The sequence below is a fragment of the Typopeltis vanoorti genome, chromosome 22 (assembly GCF_054136105.1).
Source record: "Typopeltis vanoorti isolate ZY-2024b chromosome 22, IOZ_Tvanoo_1.0, whole genome shotgun sequence".
Lineage (NCBI taxonomy): Eukaryota > Metazoa > Arthropoda > Arachnida > Uropygi > Thelyphonidae > Typopeltis > Typopeltis vanoorti.
In genome coordinates, this window is record NC_143570.1 from 53,152,185 (window position 1) to 53,168,507 (window position 16,323).

Sequence of the window (16,323 nt, forward strand, 5' to 3'; positions counted from 1 at the left end):
GTAATCTTGGAAAGGCTTTCATCCAGCAGTGGATCAACAATGGCTGATAATGATGATGATATATATATATATATATATATATATATATATCATCATCTTATTATCTTATCATAGAAAATATAATTATCATAGATTATACTAGGAAAGTCTAAAGTGTAAGTCAGGCCAAGAAGAAGAGAACTCTGATCTTAAACAGAGATCTGAGTATTATCTAAGGCAAGGGAAACAGAAGTGAGACTGTCCTTGCAAGAAATAAGACAGAACTGTTTTATAACATTGTACTGCAGAATAGTAAAAGCTCAAAATGTTTAGACATTATGTAGTTTATCAAATGGATAACAGGAATGGAATGTACCCTCATCAGCATAACTATGAATAAAATCATTCAGAAAATCAGTGACCTGGAACACAATGGCACTAGTAAGTGAAATAGAAACAGAGAAAACTATCCACCATTACACAAAGCAGATCACTGGAGAAGAAACTGGTGATTTAATTGTCAAGGATGGGAGCTTGGTAAGTATAACTAAGTCAGATGTAATTAAATATACTGAAAATGTCATGAGCAAATATCAGTTTCTCCAAACCTTCCCACACCTTGTGTCCAAAGGTGGGTAATGCCGATTAAGAGTTCCACTATGAAGTGAAATAGTCTTCTCCATATTGGTGATTATTAATTAATTGGTGGACTTCTAGATTGTGATGAAGTCAGTAACTGATTTTTTCCCCAATTTACAAGAAGACTGAGATAAGGACGATGGGGTGATAGTTGGATGTCTGACTTGCATCTCCTCTATTGGGGTTGTATTGAATATAGACTTGCTTCCACAGTGTCAAGAGATGTTGATGTTGTTGTTGCCGAGTCCATTGAAGAGCTTCTAAATATGACTGTGGATCTGTAGAACTGCTTTGGCAATCTGGTGAATTTTGATGAAGTAGAGCTTTTCTCTTGGGTTATTGTTAATTTTCTGTAGAGCAGCAGCAATTGCTGGACAAGAATAAATATGGATCGTGTGAGTTCATCTCCTGGACAGTTTTTGCATGTTTTATAGCTCATACTACCGTCTGGCTGAATTTATTATTATTATTTAGGCCTCCAAAGAGTCAAAATACTCATTGTGGGAGGTCCTTCCTAGGAAACACAAGTCTATCAAGACTCATGGTGGGTGGTCCCTCCTAGGAAACACAAAGTCTATCATACCACTCCTTAAACTCACTGACCGTTCTCGCTCTCACCACTCTATCAGGCAATGCATTCCACGGTTCAACCACCCTCCATGCAAAGAAACCACTCCTCACCCTCTTGTTCACAGTTTCCTTTCATAACTTTCAGGGATGGCCCCTTGTCATCACTCCGTCCCGCTGTTCATCCAAGCGAAAGAACTTCCCAGTGTCAACCCTGTAACCACCTCTCAACAGTTTAAAAGTCCCAATCATATTACCTCTCCTTCTTATATCCATCAAACTCTGCAGTCCACATTCCCTCAGCCGATCCTCATAACTAACATTGTACAGTGTGAAACTGTCTTTGTTATCTGCCTTTGTACCCTTTTCACAGTTAATTTATCCCCTTCAAACCCTGGGGATCAAATCTGAGAACAATAGTCTAAGTGTGGTCTGATCAGGGTCTTATACAATGGAATGATAACTCTTTTATCTCTGCAGGTCAGTGTCCTTCTCATTATTGCAGCAATCCTCTGCGTTCCCTTCACCACCTTTGCAATATGTCCCCTGAATTTCAGGTTTCTATCAATCATCAACCACAGATGATTACTTGTCTCCCCTACTTCCTCCAGTATAGCTTCTCCAACAGAGTATGCAGCATCCCATTGATGTGTCCCAAACCTGTGGGTTGTATTCCTTGGGCAACATGTGGTGGAAGACTGTTCCAGAGGGCAGCAGAGGAAGGGATAAATGCAGAAGAGTAGAAATTTGTTCTGTGGGTTTGGAGTTAAACTATGAGAGGGTGTTGGTTAGCTGCTGCACACATATTGAATGGATTTGCAAGAGGGTGGGGGAATTAATTATGCCAATTCTGATGAACAGAGGTCATAGAAGTATTTATAGAAGATGCAGGCTGCAGAGACTGAATTTCTGTATGAAAATAAGTGGAGTGTATTAGTGAGAGAGAGAGAGAGGGATCAAAATAATTGCTATATAAAATTCAATATTTTCAGGGAACTCTTAGGGGCACTACCCCAGATATGAGAGCAGTATTCAATGATCAGGCAGATATGTAATTTGTATAGGGTTAGAAATTGTTTGGAGTTAAAGTAATGCATAAATTTTTGGATGCAGAGGAGGCAATAATTAAAACTGTACTAGTTTACATACTTTTACTGTTTGTATTAGTTTCTTACAATTAGATATGCTTTTATATTTATTTAATCGATAGAATACTGATAAACTTTCATTTTCTCAAAGTTTTTCTTTTCATAAGCAGAACTTGTTGTAGGTTTAATTATCCTTTGAAATGAACATATATGTCAAAAATGTATCATTTATGCACCATTCGACTTACATGGATTTTCAACTAGCATGGAAACCATTGGAACAAATTAACCATGTAAGTCAAGGACTTACTTTATAAATAACAATCTATGTAAAGTTCAGTAAGTCATGTTTATGTCAATAACATTACTCACTTGTGCTGCTTTACCGGTCCATGAAACTTGCCACTCTTCCTTCAGATCAGAAAACCTGTCCATAACTGAGGTGGTTAACATTATCTTCAGTTGAGGAAAGTGATAACGTGGTCATGATGTAGGAAGTAGCAAAACATATGGAAATTCCAGTTAAGAAAGGGTGTATTGTAGAACTACAAAGCAGGTGATTATGGTATGCTCAAGAGAAATATTGAAGCAGTACCATGGCATAAAGATCTGCAAAGGAAGGATGTTCACAGTGCATGGGAGATAGTCAAGGGATATCTGTAGGAAGTAATATCAGGCAGGAGTTAGATGGATGAATAGTATTATTAACACGTTTGCTGCCAACTACAAATATACTCATAGTTGGTATATGAGCCTCACAAGCCAACTACGAATATACTCGTATGTTGATTACCGACCTCCTATGACAAGCACGAGTTAACTCGTAGTATAAACACATTAATTTGGACCCTTGGCTTATGAATAAAGTGGAGAGTACGTCTGGGGACTTGGTAGAATGAAAATAATTTCAGCAAAAGTATAGTATATTATAAGAGGTATTGTTGCATAAACTATGTATTTATTAATGCAAATAAAACAATTTTTTGAAATATTTTCAACATATATTTATATACGATATATCATCATCTGAGTCATTGCTCAAGTCTTCTGTAGAATTATAATCATCTTCAGAATCAGAGCAAATAATTCATTCCATTCATCACCGCTCATATTAGCGTAAGCTTTCTTTTACTGGCCATGGCATAATTGAAGGTTTTTATTTAGATAATTTTAAATAATTGTAAGACTAGACAGCAATAAACCTTACTGCACTGAATGCTGAACGTCACTGACTCTGAAATCAAGTTACACAGTCGTCAGCACATGTAAAACATAGGTGGAGCATAATACGAGATGACTCGTAGATGGCATATGAAACAAAATTCTGTCTGATAAGCCAGCTATGAGATAACTCATAAGCATGGTAAGAAAGGCAAAATCAGATTATGAGATAATGAACTAGGCAATAAAAAGAAAATCTCAGAATTTTTTCATTATGTGGCCAGGAGGAAGAATGACTAGGAAGGATAACTTTAATGAGTGCAGATGGTAGAGAGAGGTGACAGAGGCAGATGAAATTGTTGAGCTACCGAGTGACCACTTTGCAAGGGTATACCATCCAAATGAAGATAATGTTATGGCAGAGGTGATAGGGACTGATGTGAGAACAGAGGTTGATGAATCAGAGGTTTAGGATCTTGCAGAATCAGAATTGAAATATAGTTATGGGATAGGATGCAGTATTAAGCTCATATTAAGAAAAGCTGTTTAATTTAAAGTCTCATTTCTGACAAAAACCCAAAAGAAGGAAGACTGTAAAAGTTGTTCAAGAATGGATGGAAAAGAATATGATACTCTATAGGGAGCAGTATAGTTTTGTGAAGGTCGGTCATGCCTTAGTAATCAATTAACTATTAATAATAGAGTGACAGCTGAGTTGGATAAAGGGAATGGATAAACGATGATACTGCTAGATCTTGGAAAAGTTATTCTAACTGCAACAAATGGGGGATGGATATGAAACTCGCGATATGGATGAAAGGGTGGCTGATGGACAGATAATAAGAAATAGTATATGGAGGAGCAGAATCCAGGAGAAGGCAGGTGAGTAGTAGTGTGCCTCAGAGCTCTGTGCTTGGACTATTGCTGTTTAATTTATAGATAAATGATATAGGAAATAACTGGAAGGGAGATAGTCAGTTGTTTGCTGGTGATGTTAGATGGATGTGTATTGCTTGATAGGGTAACAGTTATTCAAGGCAATGCAGAGAGCTTGCAGGATGATTTAAATAGACTGACAATATGGGTTAACACAATGGATGTCAATTAAATGCGGAAAAGTGTAAAGCCATGCATTTTGGCTTTACACCATACTGAGGGAAATGTACTCCAGGGAATTGATGAAGCCAGGGATTTGGGGATAGCAGTAGACAGAGAGTTTAAGTTTAGAGGACATACTGCTAAAGTAGTCAGGGTGGAGCACAGGATTACTTGTGACCTACCCTGGTTATTGAAAGACACACTAACAAACAGAGATAAGGAAGTCATCATTCCTCTTTATAAAGCCTTGATATGACCACATCTAGATTACTGTGTTCAGGTCTAGTCACCTGGTTTTTTTGGGAATGAGGAAGTGGTGGAGAGGATCCAGAGGCAAGTGACCAAAATGGTGAGTAGTCTGTGGAACGTTTCCTATGAGGATGGACTGAGGGTTTGTGGGCTGCTTCCTCTAGAAGTTTGGTTAGCAAGGTCATAACTATATTTTTTGCTTGGAGAGTAGTGAATGAATCGAATGCTGCCTGAGTCAGTTGTGAGTGCTTTGTCTGTTAACAGTTTCAAGGAGAGGTACAATAGATATTATGTTGATAGTCTGAGTCTTCCATGATGAGTCTTAGGACTTCATGAGGATGCCTGTGTAACAACAACAACAACAACAATAATTGATATGATAACTAATATTTTTAGGAATTGACAGCGTATACTGGAAATATAGATTAAATAAACTTTAATATACACTTTCCGATATTTCGGCGAACGCCACTTTGCCATCTTCTTGGGAACTTACTAAAAAGACACGTGCACACAAGTACTAATAACAGCAAATGAGACTGAAGCTAGGAAGCTAGCGTTTTCCTAAAGTCCTGATGGTGCCCCCTGGCGGGCTATAGTGGTAGTTCTTGGCCTTTGGGCTGAAGTTCTTCTGATAAAAGTTTCCCAAATTTGGGACAGTTTCATGCATCCAAATTTGTTGAGGTTTGGCATGTTCCTAAGAATGTTAATTCCTAAAAATATTAGTTATCATGTCTAACCAGCGTATAAGCCTCTCAACAAGAATAATTGATAGTTGACTCAATAGTTTTATGAGAGAACAGAAGCGAGAGAAATTAGAAGGTAGCTTATTGGCTGACCTTTATCACCTTTAGTAGGCATTTTTTGTACATTCTCAAACTCAACTTGCCTTACTGGTCACTGCATACTCACCCACAACTCCCCACCCCTTTCCCCTGATTTTGCACCTCTAGTCTTTTTCCAGACTCTGAACACTAAATTCATTAACATGTAGTGCACCTACCTCATAGTTCTTTTATCTATCAAAGCCTGTGTAGCTCAGTGGATGGGCCGTTTGCACACCACGGCGCTTAACCGCACAAAGAAAGACTTCTTGGTTTCGAATCTAGTCGGCGACTAGAAGAAATTTTTCTAAGCCTTTTTTCGACCGGTTCCTGAGTTAGTCGATCTCTGGTACGGGCAAGCTGGTTTTTTCTCCCAGAAACTTGGGTTTTTCATCCTGTAAGCACAAGAAAATCGACCGTAGAATCCACATTATTTCAGACATTAAATACGAGTGTTAGGGTTAGGGACCACGAGATGGCAGCACTTGTTGAGCTGTCTCTCTTCACTGCACACCTGTAAATCAGTGATAGCCTTGGGCCAGCTATCTCTGATTGGGTAACAGTGGAGATTGAACTGCCCACTCAGTCTCCAAAAGTTAGATAGGGCTAAACGGCCTCGCCTACTCCCTATATACGGGAATAAAAAGGCGTTAGCTGTTTTTTTTTTTTTAATCAAACTTAGTTCACACATTGACAAACTCCATGTCCATGTTAAGAAGTGGGGAGATGAATTTGCAATCATCTCCCCACTTCTTAACTCACCTCTATTATACTGTGGCAATACATACATTATCTTTATCCTCTCACTCTTCCTCTGTTATTGTCAGTAAATCCTTAAATCCACCGTTGCCAAAACAATCAATTCTTTCCCTCAATTTCATCATGCTCACATCAAGCAGTCCTCCTATTGTGGAATTGCCACATAAAATTCTCTCATTTTTCATTCTTACTTAGTTATGCATTCCTTTCTCTCTTCTCAAGTCTGCTCATTGCAATCTCTCAAGCATATGCTCCAATCTGTCAAATACTCCAAAATCTAATTACAATAAAATCTAATTACAACAAAATCTTCATTCTTCACATCATGCATACTCTCATTCTCATGCCCATTACTCATGCTCTCTCTCTGACTACACTTCTGGCATCCACTATCAAAACACTTCCAGCATATCCTCCCACCAACCTCACTTTCAAGGTGATGCCCGCTCATTCTTGGTAAAGAATACATTTGTAGACACACCACCCAAAGTCTCTCTTGAACTCTTTGACTAAAGAGAACTTGGGAACCATTGTAATAGTTTGCATTTGGTGCCATGTGTCGCACTACGAAATACTGTACAGAATAACATGTCATGTTTCTAATACAATAGTACTCTATGTCTAACTGATACCACATATAAACTATGCCTAACATATTTCAAGTATAGTATACTTGCAAACATCTCTAGAAAGAGAAAAAAGTCAGGAGGAATATGCAACTTTTTTACTATTGTATGGAAATACATATGTTCAATTCTCTAGAATGTGAGATAATATATAAAAAGAGATTTTAAACTGAAGGTGAATTAGCCAGTGTTATTTGGGAATTGCAAAGTTTTTCCTCCTCGAAACTTAGATTTTTCATCCTATATCACAACCAAGCCAACCAGAACAATAATTACTGAATATTATATCAATATGATACATTAAGACGAAATATCTGTGCAATGAATTTTTATTATTTTGGTATACATGAGCAAATTACAAAAGATACAACATTTATAACTGTAAATCACATCTTCATTTTATAACTAAATATAAACTTTTTAAAATAAATCTTAAAAAAGTTTGTATATTAAGTGATAAAATAATACTTATTTAATCTCATCTATGTAGAGATCCAGAAGTAATAAATTATTCCTTTCCCCCAGCTATAACTATTCAAGAGAAAAGAAACTTTGATACCTGAAAATTTCACGAGTAATTGTTATATTGCGTTCAGCAGGAGTGTGTTCTATGGTTTTGTGAAATTGTAAACCATAGTGAATAATCTGGCCATTTCGATACTGAGGAAGTGGTGCATCCCAACTAATTACCATAGTATTTGGACTTTGAAGGCGGTGACTAAGATTTTGAGGAGGAGCTGTAGGAACTAAAAAAAGAAATAAAAATTATGAAAATATATTACTACATATGTTTGTTTTAAATATATGTACATCTATATACTTATAAAATTCAAGAGTAAAAAGTTATGAAGAGAAATTTATTTATTACATCATGGAATAATTTTGTTTTAGAAGACAACTAGAATAATCATGTTAACAAAAATAAATAAATAAATTTTGTTTTACTGTAGATACAAGTCAATTTTTCATTTCAAATTAAACTGTGGCCAATTGCTTGAACTCTATTATACTGTTACACAGATTCCCTTATAGTCTCTGATGGTGATGATATCACTTAGTGAACAATCTAGTTATCAAAATTAATTATCATATTCAATTATTTCAATTTCTGAAAAAATTACAAAATTTTGTTAACATGTCATTTTTAATTCAAAAGTGCACATTTTTAGAGCACAAATACAAAATTAACCTGCTCAATAGATTCAGGAAAAAAAAAACAATAACTGGGATGTCATAACACTATTCAACAGTACTAGTGCATCATTATATAATAAACTCAAATATTAACCTTGTTATATAATTTTTTATGTCTTGTAACAATAAATAGTGTAGTTGTGTATTTTTTTATGTTTAACCAAATGTGCCAAACGCTAAGTAACACACACAAGAATTAAAACATTTGTACAATAAATTCAACTGATATTTCAAAAGCAAAATCAGTTACTATTTTCAGAGTTGAAAACAAAAAATTCAAGACATGGTTCAAAAATGACATATTATAAGTTAGATGTTGCACAGTGCAACAGGAAGCACAATAACTAGGTCAGTCAACAATATATATGTTAAAGATACCAAGAAATTTTATACTTGGTTTTAATCCTTTTCTTAAGTAAGCAAAACAAAGTTTTGTGCCTGAAATATAATCATGTCTGAGCTACTTGTATATAGAGGCTGATGACTTCATATCACTTGCCTTAGTATGTATCCCATAATGTAAAGCACATCCCCCTTTCAGGCATGTATAATGCAATGCATAATTGGAAGGGTCACTACTCAGACCAGTTTCAACCTTTATTGAGGTCTCTTCAGCGGCAGCCAGACCCGGGAGAGATACCAAGCTTGAAGCAATGCAGAAGTCATATATATCTCATATACAAGTAGACTAAAGGTGCTTGACCTTCTTAATAAAAATCTGGTTGAGAGAAAGATGTAGAAAGTTTTTTACCTTGGCTGTAATATACGTTAAAGATACCAGGAAATTTTATACTTGGTTTTAATTCTTTTCCCAAGTAAGCAAAACAAAGTTTTGCATGTGAAAACTTTCTACATCTTTCTCTCATCCAGAGATTTTTATTAAGAAGGTCAAGAACCTTTTGTCTACTTGTATATGAGATATATATGACTTCTGCATTACTTCAACCTTGATATCTCTCCTGAGTCTAGCTCCCACTGAAGAGACCTTAATAAAGGTCAAAACCAGTCTGGGTAGTGACCCTTCCCATTATGCACTGCATTATACATGCCTGAAAGGGGTGTGCTTTGCATTATGGGACATATAAAAAACTTTAGAGATCAATAGCTAGAAAAAACGTTCTAACTATACTTTGCTTTGAATTTATTCACAGTCATGGCACCCACAACAGACACTGGCAACTTATTCATTCATTTACCACTCTTCAAGCAAAAAATCTTTTCCAGACATCCTTGCTAACTACACTTTTGCTCAGTTTCCAAGATGACCCCTAGTTCTCCCGCCACCAGACCTATTCTGAAAAATTTCCTCTGTATTAATTTTGTAAATACCCTTCGGTAATTTGAACGACTCAATGGTATCACACCCATTCTCTGACTATCAACTAATTTCTGAAACCCACAAATCTTCAACCTGTTCTCAAAAAGTTCATTCTATAGACCTGCTATCATCTTGGTCACACACCTCTGGATTCTCTCCAACTCCTCATCCCCAAGAAACCCAAGTGACCAAATCTGTGCACAACAGTAGTCAAGTCAGGGTCTTCCTGAGGCTCTATAAAGAGGTATAATAACATGCTTGTCTCTGCTCCTCAGGGTATTCTTCTGCAGCCAAGTAATCTGATGAGCTGCTTTAGCCACTTCAGCAATATGCCTTCAACTTTCACTCGCTATCAGCTAACAATCACAAAACCCTGGTTTCATTAATTTCCTGGAGTAAAGTTCCATCAATGTGGTACACAGCTGGTAGTCTTTTCACCACAAAATGCATAACCTTGCTACATAAAACTGGCATCCATATTTCTTTGCCTAGACTGCCAAGTCTCTAAATAATTCTACAAAATTTTAACATTGTTTTTATTAACTATTGCTCTATCAATTTTGCATCATCGGCAAACAACTGAATAGTTCCTATCAGATCCTTTCCTATATCATTAATGTTCAAATTAAATAGCAATAGGCCAAGAACAGAGTCCTGTGGCACACTACTAGCCACAGGCCTTCTACTAGACTCTACTCCTGAATAAACTGCTATCTGATATCTCTCCATCAACCACCCTCTTATTCATCTCACTAACCCTATATATCCAATGCCAAGTTTTATAGTTTATTGATTAGAATTCCATGTGGCATCCTGTCAAAGGCTTTTGCAAAAACCAGCAGTATCATTGTAAGCTCATTACCTTTATCCATCTCAGCTATCACTGTAGAGCAAGTTAATGAGGTACAACCTACTCTTCACAAAACCAAGTTGTTTCCAATTTCTGTCTATCAATTCCTGTATTTTGCTCTTGACCAACTTCTTTGGTACCTTGACTATGACTCCTGGTTAGTCAGTAATTTGCTACATCAGTCTTGGAGCATCATTTATACAATGAAACTGTTTTCTCTTCTACCCCTTTGGGACTAACCCAAAGCTGAGATATAGATTAAACAATGTGGTCAAAGGCACTTTCAATTTCCTAGCACCTTCTTGTAAAACATGAGCTGGTATTATCTCAATTTCCATATAAGACTCTCTTTAAAGTTATCTCTGGCATGACTATATACAACAAATTATACGATAACCACAGTAATTAACTTTGATGAATGAAAGTACAGATATTTCATACTAAAAATAACAGTACATCATCAGTGCATAGAAACAAGCAAATCAAAGAAACGGAGAGGATTTGGGAATAATTCATGTTTCTTTGATTTGCTCGTGTCTATGCACTGATGATGTACGAAGGTGGTCTGAAAAATGTTCAGCCTAACAATGAAAAAACAAATCTATAATTTCAAAATTATTTTTATTTTTCAACATAATCTCCCTTAAGATTAATACATTTATTCCAGCGATGCTCCAGTGCCATTATCCCATCCCTGTAGTGTTCTCAGTAAGATATGCAAAATATCCCTCTATAGCTGCAATCACCTCTTGATTCGAAGAAACAAGTTGACCAGCGAGGAAGAGTTTTAGTTTTGGGAAGAGATAGAAGCCAGAGGGAGCCAAATCTGGGGAATACAGTGGATGTTTCGACAATTCATAGTGCAGATCCCTTAATTTTCCAATTGCCAAAACACCTTTGTGGGCAGGCGCACTGTCCTGATGAAAGATGATTTTTTTTCTTCTGCAAACTGGGTCTTTTCTCATGAATTTTTTCATCTAGTCTGGTTAAAAGATCAGAATAATATTCCCCGGTTATTGTTTTACCCTTTTCAAGATAATTAATAAACATAATGCCTTTAGCATCCCAAAACATTGATGCCATGACCTTTCCTGCTGATGGAACCGACTTTGTCTTCTTTGGTGCTGAACAATTGGCTTCTGTCCACTGTTTTGACTGCTGTTTGGATTAAAGTGTGTAATGGTGAATCCAAGTTTCATCCATAGTAATAAATCGATGCACAAAATCAGTTTTATTCTTATTGAAACACTCCAAGCACTGTTCAGAGATTTTCATGCAAGTGCATTTTTGATCTGCTGTGAGCATGTGCGGCACCATTTTGCAAAGTTTTTTCATATGCAATTCTTCATGCAAAATATATCCTACACGTTCTTCTGAAATGCCTATAGTCTCAGAAATTTCATGCACTTTGACTCACCGGTCATCCAATACCATATCGTGCACTTGATCAATGATTTCTTGAGTTTTCACACTTTTTGGATGTCCTTCATGTGGATCGTTTTCAAGGCTGGTTCGGCCACGTTTAAACTCTGCAGCCCATTTCTTAATTGTCCAAAAGGAAGGAGAAGAGTGCCCATAAGCTTTTATGAACTTCATATGAATTTCTTTTGGCGTTAAACCTTCTCTTACAAAGAATTTTATAACCACACGATACTCAATTTTATCCATTTCAAGGGATACAGATATCACTTTTGCTTCAGACGGCTGTATAAAACTAACTACTTGATAGAATGACTTGCAATTTCACATTGATGTTATTACAGATCAACCAAAAAAATAAAAAATAAAATAAAATAAAATCTTGCCGATAGTGTTGCCATCTATGGCCGAGAACCACCCTTGCATGTCTCTTGTTCAATGTCTCCACATAAACATCAGCAACATCTCCCAAAGAATATAGGTTACACTCATGACACCATACCACTCTCAAGAAATCCACATAATTCAATTTGTCTTTTGCACTGACCTACTTAACAGGTCAGTTTGTTGAGCAGGTATCTAATGCCATTTTGTTCCAGAGCACTAAACAAGAAACAGAATTTAAATTCGTACTTTGTTTTACTGTTTCTGGATTCTAATCTCAGCATCATGATGCATTTGTCAAAAATCACAAAATAAATGAGAACAAGATGCTCAATAAATACCAGGCAAGGAAAGAGTGGATAATTTATTCTTGGTGGTTAGTAGAAAACAACATTGTTTCCAAAATAGTCTGAGTAAATTCAGGTAAATTTAAGAAAATTGGATTTATATATTCGTTTTCTGATTTATGTAATTCTGATCATTATTTGCTAAAGCAATCTTTAAGATTATGTTCATTTATCTGTGTTCACAACTATTGCATTTGCATAAAGGAAAAAAAAAAACTAATTTTGTAAATGCACAATATTCTGAAAATAATTAGGTTTTATCTCTAATGGTGACTTTATAATTTTAACAATAATTCAAACTGGTAAATATGATATCTGTCTGCTACATGTTAAACATACCGCCTTCCGGAGTATCTAAGTAAGTGATGTATTCTTGTCCCCATCCTAGAGCATTTCTTCCTGATAACCGAAACTCATATTTTGCTCCTCGATCTGTAAGAAATACCATTAACCAGCAGATATAGAACACAGGAGTAGAAGAACTTACAAAAGAATTAATAAAGTTTAATTTTTGATATACTATTGCTTTCTTTTAGTCAGTGAGAAAAATCTTACAAAATTTTCAAAAATTACATAAAAGACATGGAATATATGAAACTTAACATCTCTAATGTATGGGTACATTACCTATATGGTCAACTCTCAACTTCATCCATACAAGTTGGTGTACCCAACTTGAATGGACTATATGAGTAGTTTATTATAGTTTTTTTTTTAGGCTATGCATAGTTTCAGCATTACTCATGGAGTTCTGGTAGCTTGTTATAGTGAGCAAGTTTGGTTAATCAGCTCTGAGAGAGCTGACTAAATTCTGACCATATTCACTTATGTATAATATGCATTTTTATTTCCTCTGGGGATGAGTTCCAAAGCAGTATGCATATTAAACAGCAATATAATACAGAAAATCTTAAAAGGTTGTGACAACTCTCAAAAATTACACTATCTCCAATATAGGGAATGGCATGGAAGATGACATCACTTGGGAAGAACAGACACTCATGACTGATATCGATGAAAACCTGGTCAATGATGTAAAATGATGAAGCTCCAAGTTTTATTGATGACCAGATCATGTTAAAATTATAAATTTTAAATAAGAATTTATTTAAAATTTATAATTTTCTACTTTATTGAACTGTCACCCTAAAAAAGTATAACAAATAAAATGTTGTGTGCAGTTTTTGGGGCTTATTATTTCATTTGTGAGATTCATCTTCTCAATTATGAATGTGTGTTATACATAGGTGTGCATGTTCTTTGAGAGATACTTGAATCATAGGATTTCTTCAATTCGCACGAACACACAAGGAAATAAGTAAATAATATTTCTTTAAAAGCTATATATTTCAAATTGAATATTACAGACTATCATCAGTGGCCACATTGGTTAATTACAAGGCAGAATGCAAACAATGAATTGATTTGAAAAAGTGAGTGCCAGGTGATGTTAACATAAAATAACACAAAGGTATAATAGAGCAAACATTGTATTATTAGTTATTAATTAACTGTATTAAAAAAAAATTAATGATGTGTGCTTAGAATAGATTGAAGGTGTGTAGTATTGGTAAGGAGCTCTGGAAAAGATAAGTGTATTTTGAGTAATAATCGGCAATATTTCTTGAATTTTAGTGTTGTACTATTTATTTTTGAGAACGAAGTGTGTCTGTGTGATTTTGGCCGTGATTTATTAAATTGTTGGATTTACTATTTATTAAACAGAACACAATGGTGGTGCTCATAAGGGCAACCATGCAGGCATCACTCAGTGAGAGCAAAAATCAAGTGGCATTAACGAAATAAACTTTTTGAAATTGATTCTATGTCATGATTGTAATATGTATGCATAACAGAGTATAAGGGACATGTTTGTGGAGCAAATGGATGGGAGACGCGGGAAGGTATGATTTGTAGGAAGTGTAATATAATATTAGGCAATGAATACACAAGGCAATGAATGCAAAAGAGACTGAAAGGATAAAAGATGGCTTAAATGAAAAAAAAAAATAAATGGAAATGAAACAAAAGCTAGCGAAACTGAGGGAGTGAAAGAATGCAAGAATGTAGAAGCAAAAGTTAGTGATAAGGGAGAGAAAAAAAGTATGAATGAAGAAACGGGAGTAGCGAGGCGGTTGTGAGGCCACAGAAGTGACAGAGAGTGAAATTGTCAAAGTGCAAGATTTAATGAAATAGTTGGAATATGCAGAGTGATATGGGATGTTTAATGGAAATTAACGAAAGTGTGCAAAAGAATAGAATGAAATAAAAAAAGGTGACAAGTGACTCCAGGATAGCAATGTATGGACATTCCACAGTTAGAGAATTCATAAAGTCTACTATCTAGGAGGGAGAATGAACAGAATAACTCAGGTGTTGGATATGAGGAGGAAATGAGCAAGAGAACTTTATGTGCACTCAAATCATTTGAGCGCACATAAGGAGAATGTAAAAGTGTAAGCAGTGTGTGCAGAGGTATGACAATGATGAGTTGAGACAGAGAGCTGGAATCATCAATGGTATGCTAGTAAAGTTGTGTAAGGGGAAGGGAGTACAGTTTGTAGATGTATGGCATGTGTTTGAGAGAAGAATGGAATAATACAGGCATGATGGGTTGCATTTAAATGGCTTTGGAGTGGTATTGAAGAAAGAGAGGGGAGTGCTTGGCAGTGGAAACGATGGTAGTGTGAGAGTAGAAGAGATAACAGGAAAACAGGGGGAGGCTGGATGGACAGGAAGACGTGGCATTGGGAGAGTGGATGTTAAAAGTAGCAATAATTTCAGTGATTGAGTTCATTTGGCCCAAAATCAGTGGAATAAGTGAAACGTATTTGAATGAAGATGATATTGTAATGAGAATAGAAATGGAAGGATACAGTATTTTTCATGAGGATAGAAAGGGCAATGGAGGGGGAGTGCTACTGTTGATAGCAGGGAAATTAAGTCCACATAAGGTAGACATGAAAGAGGAAAATAGTGGCACTGGTTATGAGGCAATGTAGTGTAACATAGAAGTTTAAAGGAGACATATTTAACTGGATATTGTTATGAGCCAAGGAATGTTGGCAGGTGGTGGTGTATAAACAACTTGGATTAGTGAACAGAGGAAGGGATTATTACGAGAGATTTTAATTATGGCAGTATAGATTGGAATGAAGAAATAGCGTTTGGGAATAAGAAAAATGAATTTCTTGAGAGATAACTATCTCAGGCAGCATATAAAGAAGGGCGTGCAAGGATCAAGAGTTTTAGATCTGATCATATTATCAGAGAATGTAATAGTGAGTGGGGCTTCACACTTTCCTCCAGTGGGTGAGAGTGATCATGAAGTGATCACCTCGGTTGTGGCTAGTCATATGCAGACTTCTGTGAGGAAAGAATATATGAGGAATTATAAGACTTGTGATTATGACAAGTTTAGACAACAGCTTGGAGTGGTGAGACATGGAATGAGGAACTGAGTGGTAAGGAAATAAATGCTACTTGGGAACATGACAAAGGAATACATAACAGCATCAATGTGTGAATGTATTCCAAACGCCAAAAGGCGGAATAAGGTAAGTGTAAGATGAACGAATGAGAGGCTTAAGCATGAAATCTGGAAGAAGAAGATACTTTGGAGGCAGTACAAGATGAATAATGGTAATAATCAGTTATTGAGGAGTATAAAGAACAAGCCAGGAGAGGACTCAGTAAGAAAAACAGAAGTGCATTATGAGCAGAAATTGGCAAAACAGGCAAAGAAAAATCCTAGAGCGTTTCTTTTAAGATATGTGGCAAGTAGAAGAAAGAATGATTATGGTAAGATGATGTTAATGGAT

At 35.9% G+C, this 16,323-nt stretch overlaps 1 protein-coding gene across 8 annotated transcripts in view; it reads right to left on the reverse strand.

Moving 5' to 3' along the window:
- LOC150094422 (tyrosine-protein phosphatase Lar-like) overlaps nucleotides 1-16,323 on the reverse strand; it is a 1,380,317-nt gene that overhangs the window by 316,403 nt on the left and 1,047,591 nt on the right. For all 8 annotated transcript variants that reach the window (XM_090412197.1, XM_090412199.1, XM_090412204.1 and 5 more), the window contains 2 exons: nucleotides 12,842-12,934; nucleotides 7,550-7,736 (listed from right to left, as the gene is read on the reverse strand). In XM_090412197.1, coding sequence (XP_090268323.1) covers nucleotides 7,550-7,736; nucleotides 12,842-12,934 — 280 coding nt within the window. The remainder of the gene's footprint in view (nucleotides 1-7,549; nucleotides 7,737-12,841; nucleotides 12,935-16,323) is intronic.